At 36.1% G+C, this 18,849-nt stretch overlaps 1 protein-coding gene across 1 annotated transcript in view; it reads left to right on the top strand.

The window, feature by feature from the left end:
* Window positions 1-18,849, top strand: part of WDR64 (WD repeat domain 64) — a 92,484-nt gene that overhangs the window by 6,729 nt on the left and 66,906 nt on the right. The window contains exons 3-7 of the mRNA XM_089529450.1: window positions 4,226-4,328; window positions 7,710-7,813; window positions 13,805-13,834; window positions 17,608-17,718; window positions 18,402-18,619. Of these exons, the coding sequence (XP_089385576.1) occupies window positions 4,226-4,328; window positions 7,710-7,813; window positions 13,805-13,834; window positions 17,608-17,718; window positions 18,402-18,619 (566 nt within the window). The remainder of the gene's footprint in view (window positions 1-4,225; window positions 4,329-7,709; window positions 7,814-13,804; window positions 13,835-17,607; window positions 17,719-18,401; window positions 18,620-18,849) is intronic.

Below are 18,849 nucleotides of genomic sequence, written 5' to 3'. Positions count from 1 at the left end.
CTAATCCTTTTTTTCAGTGAGTGCAAATAACAAGAAGGCTAGAGAAACTGCTATTACTTCTTCACTTTATTCATTACTAATATTAATATATAATGCATTATACAGGTATATCACAGTTAACATAGTAGATGTGTTTCCGGTCATTACTTCCTTAACAGAAAATTTGATGCCAGAGGGAGAAATAACATGGAAAGAATGGAGATAGAGTTTTTACACCAGAGCATACAGAGAGTCAATCTAACATTTATATGTGTTCATTAAAATTATTAGTAAGCTTTATATTAATTAACTTACTTTAAAATAACCTTCACCTATTAATCTGAAAGGCAGGAAACTCACTGAAGCATTGATGTAACCACTAGATAAAAGATTTAGTTTTAATCATTAGATCCCTATGTTAATACATTAATAATTGGAAGAGAATATGTGGTTTGAGCTCAGTGTCCATGTTCACATGCATCAGCATGAGTTGATGAATTTATCCCACGGTCTGCCTCCACTTCAATCATGATGACCTGCAACAGCCCCTGGAGGCTTAGTGCACTTTTCAGACACTTGTGGGCTATCTAGTCATCCTCTCCTTATGCAGGAAGAAAATAATTGGTTGAAACTTGCCTCCAAACAGTGAGTATCACTGCTGCTCCTTCAGCTTTCAGCACTTAGTTAAGGGCTGAAATAAACTCTTATATGCTAATTTATTTATTGAAAATATCACTAATCCCTTTCTCTCCCCCCCCCCCCCCCACACAAACTGGCTGCAGGTTTGTTTATATGATAACATACATGGTACAATAATTCAGAGATATGGTACATCTTCTTGCAAAAATTAAACATCAAATAAAACATCATTCATGAAATCAAACTTTGCTAAAATCAAGGCCAAAAGAGCATTCAGTGAGACAACCCAGTAATGGAGAGTTAGGAATCCTGACACTTTATTGTTGTGTTGAAAAGCTGTTTGTTTGTTTTTGATCTCCTCAGTAATAACATGGAAGAATGTAAATTTTTGATATAACTGGAACAAGACAATTTCCAGATTCTAAGGTAGTGATGGCGAACCTATGGCACCCGTGCCAGAAGTGGCACGCAGAGCCCTCTCTGTGGGCACATGTGCCGTCACCCCACAGAGTTTGCCAGAGTTTATTACCAAAAAGGTTGCTAACTCTAACAAAGCAGTCCCAAGCCATATTGATTAACAAAACATACTGTATACACTAATGTATAAGTCTAGAAATTTTCATCAAAAATTGACTCCCAAAAACTGAGTCCCCATATCCATGGGTTAATGTAAATACTATACTTTACCTCTTATTAAAAAATGAACTATTTCCTGATGAAGGTAGTACTGACCCCCTCTACTCTCTCATCCATCTAGCCTTTAATGTGAGCACAAACAGTTACACCTGCTGGAATTTTGTAAATTCTTTGGCCTTTGACTTATACACGGTATTTCCCAGTTTTTGAGAGAGAAATGTAAAGATTTTTCACAAGTAAAAAGAAAATAGATGGCTCTGCTCTGCATGCCACACCAAAGATGTCAATTCAGCTGCAAGGTTTTAAATCTCTTAAGATTAAGGTATTTGGCTAAGAAATTGTTACTTGCTTCTGCTGAATCCAATTAAATTTACTCCTCAGGGCAAAGGCTGTATTTCCTGAGCAAGTCATAAATTATTTTTTACATTGCATTTGCCTGCAAATCATACGGACAGGTACACTGACTAGAAAGTATATTTGACATTTAAATGTCATTCTTTCTGTTGTATCTGTGATATATTTGACACTAACATTTTTGTCTGTCATTTGAATAGTGCTTCAGACCACATTTCGGAATCATCCTACAGATTATGTACATTTCATGTGCTTTTTATGGGCCAACAAGAATGTAGCTTTTCAGTTTTGCCCCCTACTGCCCTGTTAAATGTCCATCTGTAAGTGACTTACAAATGTTCATGATTAAATTTTCTAGTGTAAGGGTGTTATGTAGCAATGGTAACTTTCTTGATTCTATCTAAATTTTAGGTGCTTAAGTATTTAGTTAAAATTACCTCTAATTTGCAGCGTAATCTTGTACTGTTTTCTGCGATGGCCTTTTTACAACCCATGCCTCTGTCTCTTATGTGGCATATTGGTTGGATCACATTATCAGGAAAATGGCCATCATTTTCTCATACAATATCCTTGACTACTTTTTCCTGTTAAAGGATAGGATGGAATGGTTTCTGCTAGTAAGAGGTGCGTATTTGGTTCTCAGTGTTTGTTTATTGCCATGAAATAATTTCCTTTTTCCTGGGAAAATTATAAAAGCATTACAATTACATTTTGAAACAGTTACTTTATAGTCTAGGTAGGGGATGTGTGGTTCTGATTTTGTTATGCTCATAACAGTATAAAACATCTACACTTGTTCATGCTCAAGGTTTTACAGGAGAGACTGAGACATTTCCTAAACACTCTTAAGCATAAAGAATGTTGAAGGGAGGCTATTGATGTGCATGGCAACTGACTGAGTGTACAAGCAAAGGGGGCCCCAAAAAGGAAAAACCCATAGGGTTTTGGCATTCCCCCTTTGCTGTCTTGTATTAAAAATGTTTAAAAGTGATATGCTTCAGATTGCCCCCCCCCCCCCCGATCTTCATGTCTGTCACGTTATCACTTTACTGTGCTGCAGTAGCACTATGAAAACTTTCCACACCCAAAGGAATAACATTTTAAATATACAACCCTATAATCAAAAGTTAAAGCTTTACATTTCTTAGGGCAAAAGTGATGTGCTGGTGGAATTTAGAGCCCCTTCCTGAACTTTAAAAATTGGAGTACAAACCTGGAAAACAATATACCAACATGGGAAGGAATGGCTATGTGTGGATGTAGTGTCAAGTGCTCAATTCATATCTAGTTATCCTATGTGCTGAGTGGTATTGTAGGCACTAAGGACCACATAGCAAACATACGATGGTAAATAGAGCACACCAAGAATTGCAAAAGGAAATCAACATGTGTTTTATAGACTATAACAAAGCCTCAGACTGCATAGATCATGAAAGGCTATGGAATGCCCTTAAATGCATGGCAATGCCAACATATCTGATAGTCCTGATAAGGAATCTGTACTCAGGACAAGAGGCTACTGTTAGAACAGAATATGGAGAAACAGAATGGTTCCCAATTGGCAAAAGGGTCAGGCAAGGCTTCATCCTTTCATCCTATCTGGTCAACTTGTATGCAGAAAATAGTCTAAGACTAAGCTTAGACAAATAAGAAGGAGGGGTGAAGACAAAAGAAGGAATATCAACAATCTAAGATATGCAGATGACACATATTACTAGCAGAAAACATCACAGACCTGGAACAGCTACTAAGAGAGATCTAGGAAGAAAGAGCAAAGGCAGGATAACTGCTGAATATAAATTAAAAAAATAATGTCTACTGAGGATCTACATAAATTCAACGTAGATAATGATGAAATCAGAATAGTATTGAGTTTCCATACCAGGTCCATACCAGGACCTAAACAGAGCAGCCTTGGCGATGTCTCATCCACAAAGTCGGCATTGAGTCAGGACTGACACAAAGGTGGTTAACAACAAATTGTGAGTGAATGGAACAATACTGTAAAACACATTTTGACCTGCAAAGCTCATTTGATGGTGACCTTGGGCAAACTACTATATCTCAAGATAACCATCCTCATCACTGGTTGTGGGTCTTAAAAGTTACATTTAACCCCCTGGGAAATGGATTGGGTCATGACTGACAGAGATAACGAATATATGTAGTTTCTACAGTTAGTATGTACTACTCAAGACAGTAAGTGAAGTTTCTACCCTTATTTTTTTTTTAATTTTTAAATTGTATTTTCTAAACTTTTAAAGTACTGGTTGTTCGGTTTAGCCATAAAGGAAAGTTTGGAGTGTTGAAATCAAGTGTCTAAATCAGCTCATTAAATGTTATGCTTCAAGGCACTTCTTGGGTTATGAAAATGTTGCTATTTGTTATCTTGCAAGGGTGGGAAGAGTTGTAAAAATGCTTACGCAAAGTGTCAAGCCTCATGGTGTGCTATCAGTAGCTGGTGCTAGAAACTGTCAAATAAGTGCAAAGGGAGAGAGAGAAAGAAGGGTAGAGGAAGGAATGTGTGCATATGCCTCTCTTTCTGTGTGTGTATACATATATATGCTTATTTCCAACATATAGTTGTATTATCCTCTGTCTTCTTTGACTTCCTTAGATCTTTGGATACTATATACTGGAGGGTGATGCTCTTGCTGCTCAACTTGATGAAGAAAATATGGTTTTTTTGGTTTCCAAAAAGCAGCGGATCACAAAAGCAGGTGGGATCCTTATTTTTATTTATTGAGATATTTATTTTTCACCTATAATGAAGAGTGTCGGGGTAAGGAACACTTCACAGGTCATCAGTATCAGCAGAATTATTTATTTAAGGAATTACTTTCCTTAAGCATCTTTCTCACAATGTCATCTGTTTCACAGGATATATTTTCTTTGTTCCTACTTTATTGCTATCTAGTTCAAATCTACATTTTCCCTACACAGAGTGGTATGTATGACATGCTTTATTTTGTCTTCCTTACCTGAAACCTACTGAATTTAGTATAGATTTATTTAGGATTCTTATGTGTGTGTGCCTTCAAGGCACCTGTTGACTTATGGGGACTCCATTAATTTCGTAGGGTAAAAAGCCCAAGAATGCTTAGAGGTGGTTTTGCCAGTTCCTTACTTCATGAAAACAGATATCTTTAACATTTGGTGTCTTTAATTTTGGTGTCTTTTTAATCACATTTTTAAGTGATTGCAACTTTGAGTTAACCTTTTCTTCTTCTATGATCATCTGTAGTGCCCTATCACTTGAGGAAGCAAAGCGGAAATGAAGCTGAACAGTAGTGACTGTTCCTTATAGGGCTATGTTAAGTCTTTAAATTTAATATTTAGCTTAAAGAAAATCAACCTTTGGGCAGTAGGAGGGAGCGAAATGACACAAAATAGTGTAAGCTTACAGGTTTTCAAGCACTCTTCAATTGTGGCATTTTGTCTGGCCCTAATGCATCTAAAGCACTACTCAGAAAAGTTATTTTTTGAACTATATCTACCAGACATTACCAAGGTGTTGTTTATTCAGAAGGCCTTTCATACACCTTTCAAAGTATATTGCCTTTCTCATTGAGGACAAGGGAATTCCTTTGCAATTTGAACTGTAAAAATGTTTTCAAAATCAGCAATAGTCCAGCACCAGCTGAAAGTTCCTTGTGGCATAGTAAATGCAGACTGAAATCAAACTAGCACCAAGGAGGCCATGTGTGTCAGAGAAAGCTCTAAAGGTGTGGGCCACTATTGATAAAGCCCTATTCCTGATAGTCACCCGTGTCATAGTACTTGCTGATGAATCAGAGAGCAACCTTCAGATAATATGGTCCTGAACTATTTAAGTCATTAAAGTCAGTGGCATCATTAGAGTTGGTGTCACCTCCCATACAACACTATACAGAATGGTTAGTAATGTTTTTGTACGAATATTGCTCATAAACTGTAATTCCTGTATATTACTGAATGTAATGGCAATAGTTGTGGCATACGCAACTAGCAATATTACAGTTATAACTTTAAATTGCAATGTTATATATCATAGGCACAGCCTAAATATATTTACATGTACATAGTTTCATGTGGCTAAAGTGAAAATTTGGTAACATGAAATGTTTTTAAAGAACACGTAAAAAGAATTTTTAAAAATTACAAAACAATTATTTAAAATTAATTGTTTAAAAAATATATTTTAAAACAATTAAATTTTATTTTTATTTATTTTTTGTTAGTTTCAACCATCAAAATGCTTAACACACATACAAGTACTCTACACCATTCTATAGTTTAGATTACAAGTAATAAAAATAAAAATAGATAAATAAAAAAGATAATACTTCCCACCTTTAGCAAATTGGTATTTAATATTTTTCATTAACTGGTTTTCGTTTCCTTCCTTTCTATTCCTTTACCCCCTACATATTAATCTAATCTTATTTCCATGAGTTTAATCAAAAACTACAACAAACTGGCAGAAAACTGCACCTTCTAAGGTATCTTAATATAGGAATTTACCAACCTTACTATGTCTAGCTGTATACTATCTGCTCATTAAATTTTCAATTATAATTACCCTGTTAGCTAACTTTTACATACACATATATATATAGTCTAACTTTATTTTTCTTCCTCTTCTTATTCTGTGACCACCTTCTACATAGTCTACATATTACTTGTAATTATAATATATTGTTCTTAACAAAATCCAAAAGTATATATTCTTTCCCACTTTAAATTTATATAATTTGTCAATGGTTCCCATTTATTAATAAATTTACAACTTCTTTGTCAAGCAAGTCAGCTTATCCATCTTGGCTAAGTCCACCAGTTTAGTCAACCATTCATCAATAGATGGGATAGCCGGTGTTTACCCATGTTGTCCATATCTTAATCTGGCAGCAGAGATCATATAGAGCATTATTCTTTCCTTGTGTGGTTCCACCACTTCATCAACCATATTCAATAAATACAATTCAGATTTTAATTCCAATTTCTTTTGCAAGATTTCCAACTTTATTTTATTCATCTGGGACCAGAACTGCTTTGCTTTTTTGCATGTCCACCAAGCATGAAAAAGGTACCTTCACTTAAATTACATTTTCAACATAAATTACTTTGCCCTTTATATATCTCAGCCAATTTTCCAGGTGTTAAATACCATCTATAAAACATTTTCATGCAATACCAATTTTCATGCAAGCTGTAATTCAAGGTAAATTTCATACTCTTTGTCCAAATGCTTCCCCACTTTACCACTTGTATGGAATATCCACAGTTCTGGTCCATGTAATCATATTATCATGTATAAGTTCTTCTTCAATCTCATACTTTAACAAAAATTTATATGTTTTTGCAATAGTATGCTCCCTATCTATACACATAATTTTATCAGATTCATATAACTCCATCTCAACCCCTTCTAATTTTATACCCATTTTGTGCCTTTCAAATAATTGTCTGTGTAAATACCATGAACACTGAATACCCTGTTTTTCCAAATCCTCTCTAGATTTTACCCTAATTTTGTTGTCTTTTTAAACTAGTTTTGTTTTGTTCTAAATTTCCTTTTTGTGTCTTATTAATTTTTGATACACGTCTTGCTTGTATAATTCTTGATTTTATGTTGTGAAATTTCTTGTGCTGTAAGCAACTTAGAATGGTATTCATGAATTTATTTTTATTATTGTCTATTCCATTACCACTTCCTTTCCAACTCTAACATTGATAATAAGTATTTTCTCATACCCTTTTCTTAATTTTAATGCCTCTCACTTCCTTGGCTTGTCTGCAGATTTGCTCCTCTCTTTTCCTGCTTATATTATTTCCCCCACTTCTGATACCAGTTCCATAGAAAATTGCTTCTGTAAGGCTTTTAATTCCATGATTAATTTATTCCTTCAGGGGTTAACTTTTATCTCTTCTTCTTTTTCCTCAACTGCTTATAATATTTTCTCTTGTTTTTTTATTTTTTCCCCCTCTTCTTATATTCTGCCTGCGTTGGTATAAAAAATTAGACATTTTCCCCTTTGTTTTTGTTTTTGTTTTGGTTTGTACATTATCTAATTCTTAAAGGTTTCACTGTAAAATTTGTAACTTTTTTTCCCTTTTGGCAGGAGTCAAGAGACGTGATGTAATAAAATGCATAGTAAAAATACCACAGCTGGATTTCATAGTAACAGCATCTCAGAAAGGAATGTTGTCCATCTTTAATAGCCAGGTAATCTTTTTATATATATATATATATATATATATTTATAAAAATTCTTTATTGAGATTGTACATTCAATAAAATCCCCGTATCTACATCATACATCATTCTATTTCCTTCACTACATCAAAATTCCCCCCGTCCCCCCCCCCGAGTAATATCAATATCCTTTATGACTCATATATTGCTAGTAGCACTACTTATTTATGAACCCCTATTTGTTATCAGTATTTACTTCGTTAACTAACACCGCGCGACTAGATGTGTTGTATTTACAGATAAAGACCATAATTTATGTTCATTACTTCTCTTTACATTGCGCAGTATAGGAAGAGAGAGTGGATTTCAGAACTTTTCTAAACATTAGATGTAGAGGAAGTTGTTTAATCCTAAGAGAGGTGCCATCTTTTTTTACAGTATTCCAAAAATGACTCCCATGTTTGTTTCTTTTCCTGAACTTCATCCTTTAAGTCCATGGTAATTTTGTCCATTTCTATTATTGTAAAGGATTTTTGTAGCCACATATCGATTGTTGGGATTTCTTCTGAGCGCCAGTATTGCGCATTTGTCATTCTCGCAGTGGTAAGCAAATAGAGTACCTGTTTGAGATACTTCTGAATTTCATGATTATCAACCATATTCAAGAGGAAAAGTTCAGGCTCAAGACTTATTTCAATATTATAAATATTTTGGATGATTTTCCATACCGAATTCCAGAATTTCTTCACCTTGGGACATGACCACCACATGTGGAAGAAGTTACCGACCCCTTCTTTACATTTCCAACAGTTTGCCTTGCTATTTTTATATATTTTGCCTAATCTCCTCGGAGTAAGGTACTACCGGTGAATCATTTTCATCAGATTCTCTTTTATATCTGTACAAATTGAAAATTTGGTGTCCTTACCCCATGTTCTTTCCCACTTTTCCAAGTTAATCATGTGCCCTATATCTCTTGCCCATTTTATCATACAATGTTTAATTTGATCTGATTCCAATTCTAGTTTTAAACACATTTTATATAGTCTAGATATTCTCCCTTTCTTATCTTTGTTTTTTTATTATTTCACCAAATTCTGTATCATCCGATCCTATTCCAAATTGTATTTTATCTGTTTTAAATCTTGCCAAAAGTTGACGATATGGGAACCATTGTACTTTAATCCCCTCTTTTTCAAGTTCTTCTTTAGATTTCATTACCCTTTCGCTGTCTACTTGTTTCACAATTTCCTTATATCTTATCCAATTTCTATTTTCTAATCTCATATTTCTCAGAAAAGCTTCATGTGGTGACACCCAATCAGGTATACGTCTGTATAGTTTTCCCTTATAGATTTTCCATACTCTTAACAGTGACCTTCTCACAATATGATCTTCAAATTGCTTATTGTATTCCAGTTTTCCACACCATAAGTAGGCATGCCAACCGTAAATTTTATTAAATCCCTCTAAATTTAGTAACTTTAACAGCCATGGTCCAATGCTATGGAATTCTGAGATTTGTAGTTAGTGAGACATTTAACCTTCTCTCTTAGAGAGCTCTGGTGCCACAACAAACTACAGATCCCTGGATTCTATAGGATGAAGCAATGGCAGTTAAGGTGGTGTCAAACTGCATTAATTCTGAAGTGTGGCAGTAGCCACAGTCTGAAAAGGTACCAAACTAAATCTAATTATTTGCCATTCACAACTAAATGCATCACAGATTTTTAGTAACCGGTGTAAGAGAGATTTCAATTACAGGTGTGTAGATGAGAAATGAATCCCCAAGGTTGCAACTTGTATGTTTGTTTGTTTTAAAATTACAACACTATAGCACCTTATTATGAATGACAAATATGAGCCATCTGTGTTCCTTTCAATTTTACCTATTTGTTAGGTTAATATAAACAGCCTATTAAAATGTGTGAAAGTGCCATGAGCTTTCAGAGCAGCACTAACACCCTCCAAGGGTCAAATTTAATTAGGCATAATATACACAAAAAGGCACATACAAGGTAATATAAGATGCTGTGGCTAACTAAACACTAAAGGACTAAGGCTGAAACTGTTGGAAACTATTGAAAAAATATGTGTAAAAGACTTTTCATCTATCCTTCATATTATGCTTTTTGCACATGAAAAAAGTTTGTGTTCTACAAAGCAATGTTCTTAAAATAAAATAAAAAAATCCTCCCTTGAAAGTAATTCATAGAACTTCATGCTGCTGCCTCCGATTTTCCACTGATGTCACAATGTGTCACAGTTGACATCAGTACTTCCATTTCATTTTCAAATCCAGAAATTATTTTTCAGCTCACTTTATAAAAGTTGTGCATGGGAATTTTGAGTCACACTGGTAGAACAGTACCTGGTGTTTTAAAAAATGATTAGGGCAAGGTAGTAGGGAAACTTTGGGTAGAGCATTTTCATGCATGAGGATTCGATTCATTTATCATGGCATATAGCCAGCATACATGAAGATTAAAGACAAGACTTGGCAATGTTCACTTTTGGGGGCTATGTACAATGGTTATGCTGTCTGGAGAATTCTAGGAGTTATAATCCAAAAAAAGTAATGTTTCTAAGCTTTGCTTACATCACCTGTTGGTTTTCTTATGGTAAAAAAGGATTAGGGGTACAAATTTCCATTTTTGGATAATGAAAGCTTTGTATTTGCATTTCAGTTGCAATAAAGCAAGAAGCTCTTGTGTGAAAACTCTGTTAACTTTCTTCTAGAGAAGAGATCTAGTTTGATCTGTCTTCACAAGGGGAAATGTAGATTCTGTACACAGATAGCTTGAGGATGAGGTTGTGCACCAAATATAATACTGTACCCTTGAATTAAGTGGTGTTTCTGTAACTTTTTAAATCAATATAAGAAAATAATTTGAATATTTCAGTATTGCATAGTGTCAGCCATCACTAACGTCACATATGTACTGTATTTTCTGGTACATAAGACTACTTTTTAACCCAGGAAAATATTCTCAAAAGTCAGGGGTCGTCTTATACGCCAGGTGTTGTCTTATAGGGCAGGTGCTGAAACTTCTGAGCTGGACTGGAGAATCTGCAGTCACCGCATATGGTGGGAGGAACTCAAAAACAGCCATGGTCGCATCCCCACCATATGCGACGATCGTATGAAAGCAGCTACCGCTCTGATAGTCTTGGTGACAGGGAGGGCTGGGCAGGCAGGGAGAGCTGACCAATCCAAGCAGGCTTTGTATACAACAAGGTTTCCTGCTAAGTACCTGCATGTCATAAGCATTTGAATTAAAATTACCATATTGAAATCAAATCTGATGTTTTTTTTAATTTTTATTTGGTGTGTGTTGAAAGAGGGGAAGTCTTATACGGTGAGTATATCCCAAACTCTTTATTTGAACTGGAAAAGTTGGGGGTCGCCTTATACACCCAGTTGTCTTATACGCCAGAAAATATGGTAATGTACCTTTATAATAATAATATAATACTGTTTATAAGAGATAAAAATAAAGCATGGTGATAATTGCTTGCAGTAACAAAGGATATTTAGTACCAAACAGGCTTTTGGGAACAAATATTCAAATACAGAATAGACATTCCCCATGGCTACATACTTGATTTTGTAGCCCAGCAACTAAATTGGTGTACAAAATTGATGGACACATTAAACAAACATGAACACAAAACATCTTTGTTGGAACTGAAGGAAGCCACAGATTAATGGGTTACAGCTGAAGAGGCTTGGTCCAGCAGGTGGCTGGATCCAACTAACCCACCTGCCAACTGATAGAGGCCACTTTGGCCAGCTCACCTGTTGGGATATTCCAGACTGCTGGCATGCCAGGGAGCTTCTTAATTATTGTATACTGAGGCAGATAAGCTCTTGAAAGCTCCAGGTCTCCAACCAGTTCTTATTGTTGCTGTTGTTGTTGTTAACTGTCCTCAAGTCAATCTCTACTCATGGCGACTCTGTGGATCAAACCTCTCCAAGACACCCTACTTTCCACTGTCCTCCCAGCCAGCCAATGGGCTTATTCCCACTGGCTCGCATTTCTGACCTTTTTTTAAAACTAAACCTACACATTGTGTAGGGTTCTAGAAAGAAGAAATCCTATGTACCCATAGAATAGAACCATTCATAGACCATTGGATCAAACTCCCTGTTCAATGCAGGATCCCCAGCTAGAGCATCCCCAATAGGTAGCTGCCCAGACTCTTTCTGAAGATATTCAGAGAAGCAGACCCTGCAACCTCACAGTGGCATCACCACCTATGGTGACATACAATGCAGAGAGCTCCCAATTGGATGGTGGCAGCTTATCTCCCAGGGAAGCAGCACAGCGATGGAGCAGCCAAAAAAGGTGCACATTTGCCTATCTGGCCCCAAAGGGGGAGGAGAGCCAACCTGGTGTCACCCCTCCTGTGGTGTGTCAGTCAGTACAGTCCTCACCGCCTGCACCCCCCAACAATGCCAGTGCCATCTCTCTACATAAGTGGCTCCATTCCTGGGCCACTCTCATTGTCAAGAAGTTCCTTCTAATGTTCAATTGAAATCTACCCTCCTGTAATTTCAAACCATTAAACAAACCAATTTAAAAATGGTTTTTAATTCTTTTTAAAATTTATTTAAAAACATAACATCTTAACAATTTTTTACTTTAACCATATGAAACAATGTACACATGTAAATAGATTTTGGTTGTGTGTTTAATATTGTAATTTAAAGGCATAATTTTAATTTTGCTAGTTGCTTATGTCACAACTATTACCATTACAATCAGTGATATACCGGAATTACACTTTAAGAGTAATATTAATACAAAAAACATTACTAAGGACTGTGAGGCATGGTATGGAGGAATATACCATGAGTTATACACTTGGTGATTCCAACCCTAGGGTTGCCACTGCCCTGCAGCACTCCACTGGAGACCTCTTTCCAATTTGAAATGCATCTTTTTTGAGTATTTCTATCTATTCCATATTTAGTCAGCTTGCTAATCAAAATATCAGGGGTGACCTTAGCAAATGATTTGCTGAAATCCAGATAAATAATATCCATGTCATTCCTTCCACTAAACTAGTGATCTGATTAGAAAAAAAACCTAGTTTAGCAAAAATTGTTCTTGACAGACCCATGCTGGCTGACTACTGATTACTGCATTGCCATCAACATACTTGCAGTCATACTCCTGTATAATTCCTTCTAATATTTTTCCTGGTATTGCGGTCAGGCTTAGTTTCCTGGATTTTCTTTTTTGCCTATTTGAAGAGAGGGAAAACTGGAGAAAAAGAAGCTACAAATGAGCCTCTAGTAACTCAGTTTTTCCCCTTTTCTTTAAACACTTCAAAATAATTGGAGTCAGTCACTTGGAAAAGATCAAGAGCAGTTCCTATGTAGTCCCCTCCTCTTGGGACTTCATCAGCAGGCCAGCAGTTGGCAAGTTGCTGGTAGAGCTGAAATATTCAATGGGAGAAGGACACCACTGCCAGCAGAATGGTACCAAACCTCACGGAAGGCAGAGAAGCAAGCTAGGAGAAAATGGAAGGCATGTCCTTCAAGATAGACATGCCCTTTGCATGAGCAGTACCCAGATATGTTATATAAACTCAGCCAGAAGGGAGTTTGCTCAACTGATTTGCAGTGCAAGCTGGCGATTTCCCACAAAAGCTCCAATAAGAAGTAAGTAGACGTCACCTTGCCAAGCCATTGACCACCGAGACTTCAGGATGAAGCCACATGTGTAGATATGTTCTTGCTTATATCTGGTTGTTAAATGTAAACTAAAATAATCCATTCTCATCAAAAGACAAATGTTTTGTTGTTTGTGAAAATGACCTGAATTATCTGTAACAGTCCACTTCTACTGAAAACACTTTCTCACTTCATTATTTCACATTCCTTTGCTTGGAAGCAACAATACATTGAAGACAACATTATTTTCTGTTCTTTTGAGCTAAAAGGGATTAAGAACTCCTAATATTCATTTTCTAACTATTTATTAAAACTATGTTTTGTTCTTCCTTTTCCAGATGAGAATCCTGACAAGCACAAGCATTCTAGTGAGTTTACTTTTTTCTTCCAAATTCAATTACAAAAGAAAAGTTAATGAAGAATAAAAAATGCAGAACTTTATATTTGAATCCCCCTTATAATTTTGCATTATTAGACTGTGAAACTGTGTCAGAATGATTTGTTATTATTTTGCTTGTAATGCAATTATAGATTGCTTATCCATACTTAGGTCAAAAGATAGATAAGAAGGATGAGATATTGCATCAAACCAAATATATAAAATTTTCCTAACTCCCTTCTTTGAGTTGAGTCTTTGAGATGACTTCAATAGTTACTTTCATTTTTAATGAATCCAGAGAGCGGACACCATAGACTCTGTTCTATGACTGTCTTCTCCCTGTATTCTGTCTTGTGATTTTCCACTAGTGATTTTCCAACTCTCCAGATCAAATTTTGAGGGTATGCAGAAGTTCCACTGACTGAAGCAATTCTGTTAGTAGAATAACTTAATTAGATTTCCCACACCTGTCATAAGGGGGAAAATATATCTAATCTGAATATTTGTGAAGTCAGAAGAATTGTTTGTATTCTGATATTGTTTAGGAACGTGCATTGCTTGGCAAAAGAATATCATGAGGTTTCTTAACAAAGTCATGGTATTAATAACGATAACACCATTTTCTATGAAATTATTAACATGGCAATTATGTCAATAATATCCAATTTATCAGTATTTTTATAAAAATATAAATAATATCTATTTTGTCCTGTTCTCATGTGCCTTCAAGCTGTTTCCAACTTACAGTGACTCTAATTTGTACTTATCGTGAAATTTTCTTGGCAAGATTTGTTCAGAGGAGGCTTCCCATTGCCATTGGATTGTGGAAATAAACTAGGGAGAACAGTCTATAAATGAAGCACTATCACAACAGGTGTGATCCCAACACATTTTATTCCTGAGGATGAGGGTAACCACATCAGGGCCTTGAAAGATCTTACTCATCAGGTAGCTTCACACAGTAGAATGCATATCTGAGGACCTAAGTACCAAGATCCATTTAGGTTGGGGTGGTGAGCCTCAGGACCTGGTGTCCTAAGCTTTTTTCCCTTTCCTTCTGATACCCCTAATGGGTGGTTTACCAGGTTTTGTGTGTTTCTCCTAATTTTAAAAGGTTGAAAGACCTCTAATGGGTCTTAATTATTGGCAATAAGAGCTTAAGCATTCTAGTGCTTTTCATCCCAACTTGGAGGCTGTAACTCAAAAAAACACAAAAAAACACAAAAAAACACAAAAAAACACAAAAAAACCAAAAACACTCTCTGTCATTGAATGTGGCCTTTTGGGCTGGAAGAGTGCCTCCACCTTGGATTTAAGAGCTTGTAAATTGAAACCAGCATTTGAAATTGAGCCAGAAACAAAACAGAAGTGAACAAAATATGCTCAGAATTTCAACTAACAGTCTGGTTTATCTATACAGAACTTGCTAGATTTTCCAAAAGGATATGAAAAGCAGTACTGCATTTAGGTTTGTTATACAGAAGTAATCAGACTTTGATATTGGACAGTGGAACCTGATAAAGGGCCATCTTGAAAGTACATTCAGACTAGAAAGAGATTTTCCTCAGGAAAGTTGTTTGGCTGTGGCCAAATAGACATCTTGACAGAGTTCTTGGATGCAAGACAAACTGATACCTTTGAGTAATATGAATCTAGCATTGTCTTTGCTTTCTGGGAGGAAAGTCTTTCAGTTTCTTGTGAAAGGTCTCCACAAACAGGGGCAACTTTTGCCAATTCCCCTTGGACCACCTCCCCTATGGATTCACCCCTCCTTCTGCCAGAGCAGATTTGCAGTGAAGGGATGAACAGTGGTGGAAGTAACCTAAGGATGAACAGAGGCCCCAGCCCCCTTAAACTAACTCTACTAAGCGGATTGGAATTGCTGAGAGGAGAAACAGGCTACAATTTTAAAATGATTTTTTTTCCCCATCATTTTGGATTTCCCCCTACTTTTTTCTTATTATTAACTTACCTTATTGGTTTTTAGGCAGAGAGAAAAGAATATCGGTGTATTTAAATACCTTTAAGCACATATTAACAGTGCTTCTCTAAATCAAAATATTTATAGCTTGTATGGCCTTCCTTCCTTCCTTGTTCTTGTTTCTACAACAATGAGAAGCCAGATATAGCTGTGAAATCCAACATATTATAATTCTTGACTTCTGTCATATACTATGAAGACCATTCTCATTCCAACATTTTGTCCAGGAAAGCTCACCTTCATGTCACTATTAATTAACCATAGATGTTCCCACCCCCATGGCTAACATGAAGATCACACTATACACCCCATTTCAGAAGATTCTGGTTTTTAGGGGTTAAAATGTCTAAACCACCACAAGTTGCCAGTGTTATGCTAATAAATATTCTACTATAGTTTTAAAAATCATTTAACTGGAGACTGAGTCTATTTTGAGCAAATCTTCCTTGCTAGTTAGAGGTTATTGTACTTAATGCTTAACAGCTGCTGCTGCTATACCAGTGAGTAATAAATCCATTAATTAGGATATCTTTTGTTCTACTCTTGACAATGTGGGAGCATCATCTTCTCTTTAGATTATATTTTCCTGTGATCAAATTACTTGCACTTTGTTCTTATTAAAAGCATTTTTCCCATGACAGGCCTGCTTGTTCCTCACTATATTCATTTAGGAAAGCTAGGTAATGACATTGCAACTATTTCCCTTTTAACATTGTTAGATCTTGTTATAACCATCATAATCTACAAACACAATTTAAGATTCGGGACAGAAATGCTACCGGCTGTTTTGCTTCCAAAATTTGATTTACAACCATATTACTGTTTCCAAATTTCTCCATACAAATCACAAAGCTCAGTGCAGTTTTCTCTTGATGTACAAAACACATGGATGCAAAATTAATGGCTTTATTGAAACACAGTGGGTGTGAAATTGTGGCTTTAGTGAAACACAAGAATACTGGTAGGGTTCAGTTTGAAACAGAGGCAGTCATCATGGCAATCCCCATAGTGTGGCCACAAGGAGAGTCCCAAAATGGAAGCAGGTGTGTTGATCCATGTCAACAAACCAGTTCTTGTAATTTTATCACTTCGGGAATAGGGATTTTGTTAAGGTGTTCCTATTGTTAAGATGTTCCTGCTGTTGTGTGTCTTCAAGTTGTTTCCAGCTTATGGTGACCCTAAGGTTAACCTATCATGGAGTTTTCTTTGCAGCTTTCTTCAAGGAGGGTTTGCTGTTGTCATCCTCTTGAGATTGATAGGGTGTGATTTTCCCAAGGTCACCCAGGCCTGTTACAGACAGGCCAAAATAAAGCTGCTTCGAGTCACTTTAGAGGTATGGTATTTCAATGATGCATGCATCCTAAGAGTCCAAAAGCCGTACCAAAGCCACGCTCCAGTCCTAAGGACTGGAGTGCTGCTTTGGTGTGGCTTTTGGACTCTTAGGACTCATGCATCATTGAAATACCATACCTCCAAAGTGACTCGAAGCAGCTTTATTTTGGCCTGTCTGTAACAGGCCCCAGTGAGTTTTCATGGAATTTGAACCCTGGCCTCTGGGGTCATGGTCCAATGCTCAAACCACTATGCCAATTAGTCTTAATTACCCATTCTAGACCAAGCTACCACCCCACACTTTGCATAATAATAGAGAAGCCTCCATATTATTGTCTCCAGCCCCCAGCTACTGTGAGGATTTTCACATTTTATAGATAATTATAGATAAATGTTATTTCCTTGAAAGCCAGTAGTGGCTAATTATACTAACATTCCTCTTCCATCAGGAGAGTTCCTGGATCACTGGATGTGATTACTTGAGTCAGCTCAAGCGTGTTTGTGCTATAACGGAAAGAAGCATCATCATATGGGATTATAAAACACAAGGGACTGCCATGGTATGGTACCTAGTCATAGAATCATAGAGTTGGAAGAGACCACAAGGGCCATTCAGTCCAAACCCCTGCCATGCGGGAAGACACAAACAAAGCACTCCCATAGAGGGTCATTCAGATGTTTTTTAAAAATCTCCAAAGAAGGAGACTCCACCACACTCTGAGGCAGCTTTGCCTCAAACAAAATTGCAAAGTTTGCATACAGTATATTCTCTATTGTGTGCTGCAAGTTCATTTTAATAAAAGATTAAAAACTACTTGGCAAGACAAGCACATATATAAAATGATCTAATCATCTAATCAGATTATCCTGCATTCCTGTTATTAAATCTAAGCAGGAAAAGGAATAATGAGGCTTGGTTCATCTTTAAAATTTATGGGTTCTTCCACATGAGGCTTTTAATGTATGTCACTGCCCTGCTTCATTCAAATGTGGGCTCCAAACACTGGAATATTCCATTTGTAACCTCGCTCATGTTTTCCAAATGCATGCATCCATTTCTCCCCCTCATTCTCAAGTGAAAATTCATTATGGAGGAGAAAATTATTAGTTTCAGAATGGATTTTGTTTACTAGCACTTGAAACTCCTGCCTTGAAATACTTCATGAATGTGTAGGATTTTATTTTACTTTATTGGAAGATTAAATAGCAATACATCTAACAAACTTATTGCTTTATTTCACAGGATAATTGTTTTATTATCAAACCCATGGAACATTGTCTCCTCAGCATTTGTGCCATTCAGCGTCCATCAGAATTGCTAATAAAAGATGACATCTTAATGGGAGATGATGCTGGATTTGTTAATTTGTTTACCATGACCAGTGATGATTTTGGTCTAAAACAATCTAAATCTAAAAAAAAATCACAAATGGTGATTATAGATCCTAGGAAGTTCAAAACGTAAGTACAGCATCTTTCTCAGTTATCATAATTGGGACTTAAAATTTAGTGTTTAAATAGATCCTATGATGGAAAGTAATCAACAAAACAAAAAAGGAAAATTCTCAGAGAAAATTCTTATTTCAACTATACTTGTGAAAATTGTAGTATTATGTTTGATAATTTGGGTCCTGTGGCAAAAGGTTACAGCATGGAGTTTCCTTTTCAGGGTTCCAGATAGACATGTTGCT

This window comes from Sceloporus occidentalis, unplaced genomic scaffold, assembly GCF_023333645.1.
Source record: "Sceloporus occidentalis isolate IW3139 unplaced genomic scaffold, rSceOcc1.0.p SCAF_6, whole genome shotgun sequence".
Classification (NCBI taxonomy): domain Eukaryota; kingdom Metazoa; phylum Chordata; class Lepidosauria; order Squamata; family Phrynosomatidae; genus Sceloporus; species Sceloporus occidentalis.
The sequence above is the reverse complement of the archived record's forward strand: the minus strand, read 5'-3'. Positions and strand labels throughout refer to the sequence as shown.